This window comes from Sciurus carolinensis, chromosome 13 (genome assembly GCF_902686445.1).
Source record: "Sciurus carolinensis chromosome 13, mSciCar1.2, whole genome shotgun sequence".
Lineage (NCBI taxonomy): Eukaryota > Metazoa > Chordata > Mammalia > Rodentia > Sciuridae > Sciurus > Sciurus carolinensis.
The window spans coordinates 26,182,919-26,191,954 of record NC_062225.1 but is presented as its reverse complement, the minus strand read 5'-3'; the positions used below and the strand labels follow the sequence as shown (position 1 = coordinate 26,191,954).

Sequence of the window (9,036 nt, the reverse complement as noted above, 5' to 3'; positions counted from 1 at the left end):
CTACAGTGACACATCACATCAATGTTTATAGCAGATCAATTCACAATAGTGAAAATATGGACCAACCTAGGTGCCCATCAACAGATGAATGGATAAAGAAAATGTGGTAAATAAACACAATGGAATATTACTCAACCATAAAGAATGAAATTATGGCATTTGCAGGTAAAGGAAAGTGAAATGAGCCAATACCAAAAAACCAAAGGTCAAATGTTTTCTCTGATAAGTGGATGCTAATCCATAGTGGGGGGTGGTGTAGGGACACAGAGAAGTGGTCTTGACTTCCAGCCCAGTTTCAGAGGCTCAAATAAGGAGCTTCTAGACACAATACTTCACATTCTTAATTCTATTTTCTAAAAATCGTGGGTCTGCTTGGCAGTTAGGAACAAGCTGTTGACTCTTTCATACAGTCCTGTTTTGCTCTGCACCTACAAAAACACTGCTGTTTAAATATCACCTAAACTCTACCCTGCCTCAAAATCCTACAACTCTTCCTGGTTGATGAGGTGTCCCAGAGTTCCTCTGGTGTGGATGGGGATGAAAGCTTCTCCTCCTTCAAGTTAGTAAATCTGCCTTTGTCAGACTTCACTTCTTCCTGGTGCTCATAGGCTGGGGTAATGGGGATACAGGAATGTTTTATACTAATCCCTCTGTCATTGCATATATTTCCTATAACATTTCCAGGTTTTAAAAAAAGCCTCATCCCATGCTAACGGTAGAAACCACAGGAGTGTTTGAGATCTGTGAAAGGTAGAATAGCAACTGCTATACCCAAACCAATATCTTAATCCCCAGAACCTGTGAATACATTGCATTACAAAACAAAAGGGTCTCCACAGATGTAGTAAAGGCTAAAGACCTTGAGAAGGGAAGATTAGGTTGGATTATTAGGGTAGGAAGAGAAACTCTTCCTGGCTGTGGTCAGAGATGCAATGGTATTTGGCTTTGAAGGTGAAGGAAAGGGCCACAAGCCAAGGATGCAGGCAGCCTGTAGAGAACAGAAAAGGTAAGGAAATGGTCTCTTTCCTAGAAGCAGCCCTGCTGAAAACTTGATTTTGGACCACTAAGACCCATGCCAGAGTTCTGACCTAGAGAGCTGAAAGGTTATAAATTTGTGAGGCTTTATGCCTCTGTATTTGTGCATTTGATATGGCAGCAACAGAAAACTACTACAAGATCACTGTTATTGTTTGGATCTGAAATGTCCCCCAAAAGCTCATGTGTCCCCAAGGCAGCAGAGTTCAGAGTGGGGCATTGGAATGTGATTGGATCATGAGGGCTCTAACCTCATCAACGGATTAATCTATTGATGGTTTTATAATTCAATGTGCTATTAGGGAGTGGTGGAAACTTAGGAGGCAGGGTTTAGTTGGAGGAAGTTAGGTCCTTAGTAGCATGTTCTTGAAGGCTGTATCTTGTCCCTGGGCCCCTCTCTGCCTCTGTGCTTCTCAGTTGCCATGAGATGAGCAATTTTCCTTCTCCATGCACTTCTGCCCTGATGCTCTGCCTCACCACAGGCTTAGAAATAACAGTCAAATGACCATGGAAACCTAAAACTATGAGCCAAAATAAACACCCCGCCCCCTGTGACTTTAAATTGTTTCTCCCCTATATTTTGTCACAGTCATGGAAAGCTAACACAATCACTAAGAGGGAGCGAATAAAGACAGAAATGAGCCAAAGGTACCTTGGGGACACCAACACTGCAAAGGAGAGGAAAAAGGTGTCAGCCCAGGCAACAGAAAGGGAGGTAGACGAGCCAGAAGATATCAACAAACAGAAAAGGTTCCAAGGAGAAAGTGGGCCAGAGTATTTAAACTGCTTACTATTTAAAGAGAAGGCTGAAGGAGGTTAAACAGTCTTTACATTTTAAAGTGCATTTTAATTTTCTCCTGGTGATTGTAGCATTTGCATTTAACAAACAGTTCTCTTTCACCAGAAACTATCACCTTCTGCCTCACTTAAAACTTTCACAACCTTGATCCACCTTATAAACCACAGGTTCCAGAACAGCAGGTTTTGCCACATTGTAAGCCAGAAAAAAACTGCAGCTATTTTTATGTGTTAATCCAAGTTACTGGACTCTGGGGGATGGCCCAAATCAAGAGCGAGAAGAGCCACTCAGGCTAGCCTGACAGTGTAGAGACCATAAGGCAAAAAGCTAGCAGATTCTGTCTATCTCCCTATGACTTCCAATCCCCAGGAACCCCTCTTAATCGTTGAGGTGCTTGAAGGTTTTAGCCTGCCTTCCAGCAGTACTAATCCACATATTTTAAGGTTCCACCCAGATCGTCCCTTTTTCCCCATGCCCACAGTTCAAAATTACTGCTTCTCCACAAGTGATCTACTACCAATTTGGAAACCAACAAATTATATCACCCAGGTGAGACTTGATGCTGACTATCCTAGAGGACACTGACATTCTAAAAGGTAATGTTTACAGAAGGAAATAAATACTGGATGGGGTGGTGGCACATGCCTATAATACCAGCGCTAGGAGACTTGGAGGCCCAGGCAGGAGGATTTTAAGTTCAAAGTCAGCCTTGGCAACTTAGTGAGGCCCTAAGCAACTTAGCGAGACCCTGTCTCAAAATAAAAAATAAAAAGGGCTGGGATATGGCTCAGTGGTTAAGTGGCCCTGGGTTCAATTCCCAGTACAAAAATAAATAATCAAATAAATAATGCTTTTCAGGCTTCAAGACTCAGAATTTGAAAGAGGAGTATATTCCTAAACTATAAAGTTATCTCAGTCTCTGGCTTTGACTGACACTGCACTCTCACACAAGAGCTATGGTCATGACTTGCTTCTCTACTTCAACATTGTACGCCATTTATTCTTCAGAACAGTTGTCACTTTCTTAGGGGGCCTGTTTCAGATTATGTTGGCTCCTTCTTTTATAGACCCTCACAGTATACCTGTAGTTCTTTTGAAATGCTGATCACATCCACAATTTATTTATACTACTTGTTCAACATATGACAAGTTCTGAGAGGACAAAGGCTGTTTTTTGTCATGTTCATCATTATCTCCTTGGTATTGAGAATATGCAGACACTCAAAAATATTTGCTGATGAATGAAGAGTGAGGGCCTGGTGCTCTTTTCCTAGGTCTGCTGGTGAGTTCTACATTACTGGTTCCTGGAAATACAGATGAGAATTAAATAGTTGGGCCCTTCAAAGCTAAATGGCTAAAATCACTGTTTCCAAAACACATCAAATACCCTATCTTCATCTCTGGTCTTGTCCAGAATCTGAAGCAGCAACCAAGCATGAGAACAAGTACTTTCAACACAGATGTCAGGACAGTTCAATAGGGGAGAGAACAGTCTTATCATCAAATGGTGTTTACGGGGACAACTGGATACTCACGTGCAAAAGAATGAAGGATTATTTTCATTATACACAGAAATTAACTCAAAGTGGATCATAAACCTAAAGAGTTAAAATGGTAAGATTCTTAAAGAAAATATAAGAGCTGGATGTGGTGGTAGAAGAAAATACGGGAGTTGGATGTGGTGGTACACACCTGCAATCCCAGTTACTCAGAAGGCCAAGGCAGGAAAATAGCAAGTTCAAGGCAAGCCAAGCAATGTAGTAAGACCCTGTCTCAAAATAAATAAATAAATAAATAAAAGAAAAAAAAGTAGAATAGCTGTGACTTTGAGTTATTTGGTCTTCTTTTAGACATGGTACCAAAGGGATAAATGACTAAAATAAATAAAATAGACTTCATCAAAATGAAAAAAATTTAGCCATGCCTCAAAGGATGCTATGAAGAAAACAAAGACAACTGGTAGAATGGAGGAAACATTTGTAAATCATTACATCTATCTGATCAGGGACTTGTACCCCAATCCTGAGAGCATCAAGAACTCTCAGGATTTGAATACAGACATTTACCCAAGTAAGATATACAAATGATCAGTAAGTACATACAAGATGTCAATCTCATCAATCATGCATATCAAGAGGATTGCATATCAAAACTACAATGAGATATCATTCCACACCTCCTAGGACAGCTTATCAAAATGACAGATATCAATTAATGGATAAACAGAATGTGGTACATCCATAAAATGAAACATTAGTCATATTACAATCTGGAAGAATCTTGAAGACATTATGCTAAGTAAAAGAAGCCAGTCACAGAAGATTATATAATTCCATTTATATGAAATGTCCAGATTAGGCAAATCTATAGAGACAGAAAGTAAATTGGTGATTATATAGGGTTAGATGATAGGGGGGAATCTTGGGGGAAAAAACAGGATATGGGCTTTATCTGGAGAGATGCAGATGTTCTAGAATTTGCTATTGGTTGTACAACCCTATTATAATACTAAAAACCATTGATTTGTATCTTTTAAATGGATTAATATGATTATTATATATTAATAAGGCTATTAAATTTTTTAAGTGGGATAAATTGTTGAATTTTTCCCAAAACATTTGTTAGAAGCCAGTCTATCATTCATTTTCCAAAAGTATGAAGAACAGAAACACAGATTCCTGTCTTCCAGGACACTCTTAAGTCTCAAGTTCATTTTCCTGTGTCTGCAGAACTGTCATGGGCTCAATGTAGGAAATTCATTCCTGATGAATCATGGACCTACAAGCTTCTTGCAATACAGCATTTCAGTTCTATACAGTCATGTATTTTTCCTCCTTAACAATAAATTGTCCTTGAAGCTTGAAGAGCAGCATAAAAACTTTCCTTTCTGTACAAAAAGAATCACTCCATTCAGGGCATCTGTAATTCACCAGGCAAGGTATTCAGAGTAAGCCAGAGTACAAGGATGGCCTATCCCTAAATGTTAGATCCTGAACTTTGGGTTCTTGATGTTCTCTCCCTTTCCTTCTTTTGACCAGAGCTGGAGATATAACTCAGTGATACAGGACCTGGGTTGGCTCTACAGCATAGAAGGGGGTGAGGGTGGGGAGAAAAAAAAGAAAGAAAAGTCATTCTCTCTTTCTTTTGGTCAAGTTCTTCAGTTCTCAGGTAAAGGACTAAATCCCCCACTCCTAGTCCCTGGTACCAAGAGAAACAGATGGGAAGAGATAAAAAAGCCTCCTTGAGTTCAGGCCTTCCCCATTCTGAGGATTCACACCTGAGTTTCTCCCACCCCCTGAGCCACTTTATTTCCCTTCTTCATACATGGCAGGGCTCTGGGAGCAATTCATGCCCTGGCATGTCAGAAGAAACAAACCAACAAAGAGCAAGTCTGGTTGGTGAAGGATTCCAGAAGGAAAAAGGCTAAGATTTTTCTCAGGTGAAAACTACTAGTTACCCATGCATGGTGATGCATGCCTAGAATCTCAGCAACTTGGTAGGCTAAGGCAAGAGGACTGCAAATTCAAGGTCAGCTTGGGCAACTAAGCAAGACCCTGTCTTAAAATAAAATAAAATAAAATAAAACAAAACAAAACAAAATGAGTTGTGGATGTAGCCCAGTGCTAGAGTGGTTGCCTAGCATGTGTGAGGCACTGGGTTCAATCCCTATTACAGTTGAAAAAAAAAAGAAAAAAAAAAAAAGAAAATTGATATGATATTAGGGAGTTCAGAGCAGACATCAATAGAGACATCCTGAAACAAAATGAGTAACTCGATTAAAAAAATGAATGTCAATCAACTTTATTTTCAAAATCCTTGATACATATATATATAATGGCAAAAACTAAAGACAGCATAAACACACCCCTGTGTGTCAAGAGTGCTTGAGGGGCAAAATGGGATGGGGATGGAAAGGTGGGTGGGAGGTTTAACATTTTCTAGCTTCAGAAAGTCAGAGAAGCCCAGTTCACAGCCAGAACATCTGAGAATTGGTTACAGATTCTTTATAAAGGTGTTTACCTGTGGGAAAGAGAAAATTCGAGTTAAATTTCACATTTTCAGCACACTATTCAATGGTTCACTCACAATGTGTATGTATGCAGTCCCATGAGTTTTTGTGAGGAAGAGAAAATAGGCATAGAGAAGAAATGTGAGCTACCCAGGGTCATATAGCAGCAAGTGGCAGAGCTGGGAATAGAATCCAGAAGTCTCATTTCCCCAGTTTTATAATACCTTAGAGGAGAAAGTCAGCTGGAAAGCATATGTTACAAGTCAATTATTCAACAATTATTACCCCTACATACTTCAGAGAATAGGAATTTTATTTGTAACTTGTACAAGATCCCTTTGGCTTTAAGAGTGTAAACTGCAATCTGAGATGCAAAGCCCAAAGTTCAATATATTAAACTTTGAAGCAAAGACCAGAAAGATAAAAATACAACAGAGGAAAACTATTAGAATGCAGGAATTAAGATCCTTCCCACCTTCTTCATGAGTTCTTCTTGTTTCGTTACTTCTTCAGAAAAATCATCATTGACATCCAACACCAGAACTGGAATGTTCAGCAGAGCCTCAAAGTGCAGCCTATATGAAGCATGAACACAAAAAAGAAACCTGAACCAAGCATCACATACACACCAAATTTTAACAATTTGGAGAACACAGCTCAATTCACATGGCTTCTCAATGAAACAGCACATATTCAGCATTAAAAAACAAAACAAAACAAAATAAAACTCAATAAAGTTGGTTGGAAAGAAGGTGGCTAAAATTTCTTTTTTTCCTGAGACTGATACTGAAGGTGAGAACCCTAAACATTTGAAGTGGACAACATATTAAACTAAAGGGAGGGTAGTCCAGAAACTAGGAGTGCTACTTTAGTAAAACAACCATTTTTCCAAAATTTTCAGTTCTCCATCCTAAGACAAGTATCATCACCATCAATTACAATGTTTAATCTAGGAAAATGTAGAAGATAGAAAAGAAACAAAAAGCTGAAGCAATAGTATCTAATAAAAAGTGGAACACCTTTTTTTTTTTTTGGTATTGGGAATGAAACCCAGGGACATTTTATCACTGAGCTATATTCCCAAACCTTTTTATTTTTTGGGACAGTGTCTTGCTAAGTTGCCAAGGCTGGCCTCAAACTTGAGATCCTCCTGCCTCAGTCTTTGGAGTCACTGGCATTACAGATGTGAGCCCTCTCATGTCTAGTTGAACTTCTTGTTTTGAACAATCAACTGTAGCAAAGTAGGTCTCTGTCTGATATTGATCTTTTCTCCAACTCACTTGGTTGTCTTGTGAATAAGCCAGGCTTCGTGCTGATCATGAAGTTGCTCAAGATAGGTCAGCTCAATTCCTTTCTCTTCCTCCCTGGCCCTCTGGTGCAGTCTCTTCAAACAAACCTAAAAGACATCCCAGATATGTTGAGTTCATCTGCTGTTCTGTCTGTTACAATGAAGTCAAGGGAGCCCCGAGACCCACATACTGTCTCTGTGTCCACCTTGGTTACTATAAGCCATAGTCTTGGTTCTGTTGCTTTGTTCCCTTATTCCATTGGATGATCTACACCATCCTCTCCACCTCCATCTTAGACCTGCTCTTCCTCTGGAATATCCTTAGCTAGTTAACGGCAAACATCATCCAACCAGGAACCTGGCAGTGCCTTTCTTTCTTCATCTACCAATCAATGAGGAAGTCACAAAATTTTCTGTAATATCTCTAGTTGGTTCTCTCCTTGCTTCTCTTCTCACTGCCTTAGTCAGGTGCTCACTGACTCTCATTTGGACTATGGCAAATCTTTTGCCTCTCTGCCTCCTGAAGAAGTATTTGAAAAGAGCACAGGCCTTAAAGTCAGAAAGTCTGGAGTTCATCAGTTTCCATCATGCACTAGTGGTATGATCTTGGTGGGCTTCCATTTTCCTATCCTCCACCCACCCCAGCTCCCACAGAATTCACTGATATAAGGCAAGTCAAGCTCCTGGCAAAAGCTGTTCTCCCCTCCCAGTTGGTCCCTTAGTTCAGCCTTCCATAGCACTGATACATATACATATATAATGGCATTACTTTCCTTGCATTACTTCATGGACTCCTTACTGCCTATAACCATAACTAAGGTTCAAGGAAGTATTAGTGACCTTTTATTTATAAAAGGGTAAGTAATTTGAAACATCTCTTTCATATTATACCAAACACTCTTTCTGGAGTAGAATGCAAAATCTGTACAGGTCAAAGATAAAATGAGAAAATGAAAAGAAAAAAAAAATGGGACACTTGACACTAACCTGCCTTCCCCAGTTCACTGTGTGTGCTGAACAATATCTATTCTGCATCTATCTGGTAGAAAGCACACTGGCTCAGAGAACACAGGTGTCTCCATCATTACTTGTCACACAAGGCCACCCCTCCTACTTCTCAACTTCCTTAGCTCCTCCCCTTGTCTTGTTGCTTCAGTCAGATTTGACCTTCTTCCTCTGAGACAAGTCAAGCTCCTTCATTCCTCAAAACTTTTGCTCCAAATGTTTGTTTTGCCTGAACTGCCTCTGTTTTTCTCTCTGCCAGGAAAATGTTTTATTATTCAATGTTATCTGTTCTGGAAGTATACTGGAAGATGGATTAACCCACTAATTTAGGACTTCCCTCTCTCAAATACTTAAAAAATGTGAGCATTATCCCTAAGTGTAGTACATAATGTCCTCAGAGACTTGGGGTTTTTGCTGTTTCCCTCTTCTATTACCTTTCTGCTAAGCAAATTTCACTTAGGACCTTATGTCCATCTTTCCAAACTGATGAGCAGACACAGGTCTCACAGGTTAATACTTTTAGTTCTTATCACCTTTTCTATGCCTTTTCCATAATCAATTAATAAGATAATAAGTTAGGGGCAGTTATAATAATAACTGTCCCTATCCTTGGAATTTGATTTGCTATTAGCAATTTGGACAATGGAGGAGGTAACATGGACTCATGGAAGAGGCAGGTATGCTCTCAAATTCCCACTTTTGGGGAAGTCCCCCTTTACCTTTGGCCCACTCAGAATTGAATGCTGGCAAGGCTCTGGGCAAACACAGACTACCAGTGGTTTTTCAGATGAATCAGAGGATAGAGTGAAGTCTGCATAGGACACTAGGAGGGCACACAGTGACTGGGGGACACCCAGGAGGCAGGCTTAGACTCTGTTCTTGCTTAGGGCTGAGCACAGG

The 9,036-nt window shown here is 39.9% G+C and overlaps 1 protein-coding gene across 3 annotated transcripts in view; it reads right to left on the bottom strand.

Moving 5' to 3' along the window:
* Positions 1 to 5,625: 5,625 nt before the first annotated feature.
* Positions 5,626 to 9,036, bottom strand: part of Dguok (deoxyguanosine kinase) — a 33,980-nt gene continuing 30,569 nt past the window's right edge. For 2 of the 3 annotated variants that reach the window (XM_047521863.1, XM_047521865.1), the window contains 3 exons: positions 7,124 to 7,239; positions 6,319 to 6,418; positions 5,626 to 5,854 (listed from right to left, as the gene is read on the bottom strand). In XM_047521863.1, coding sequence (XP_047377819.1) covers positions 5,828 to 5,854; positions 6,319 to 6,418; positions 7,124 to 7,239 — 243 coding nt within the window. In that variant the 3' untranslated portion in view covers positions 5,626 to 5,827. The remainder of the gene's footprint in view (positions 5,855 to 6,318; positions 6,419 to 7,123; positions 7,240 to 9,036) is intronic. The other variant, XM_047521864.1, reaches the window with a different exon arrangement.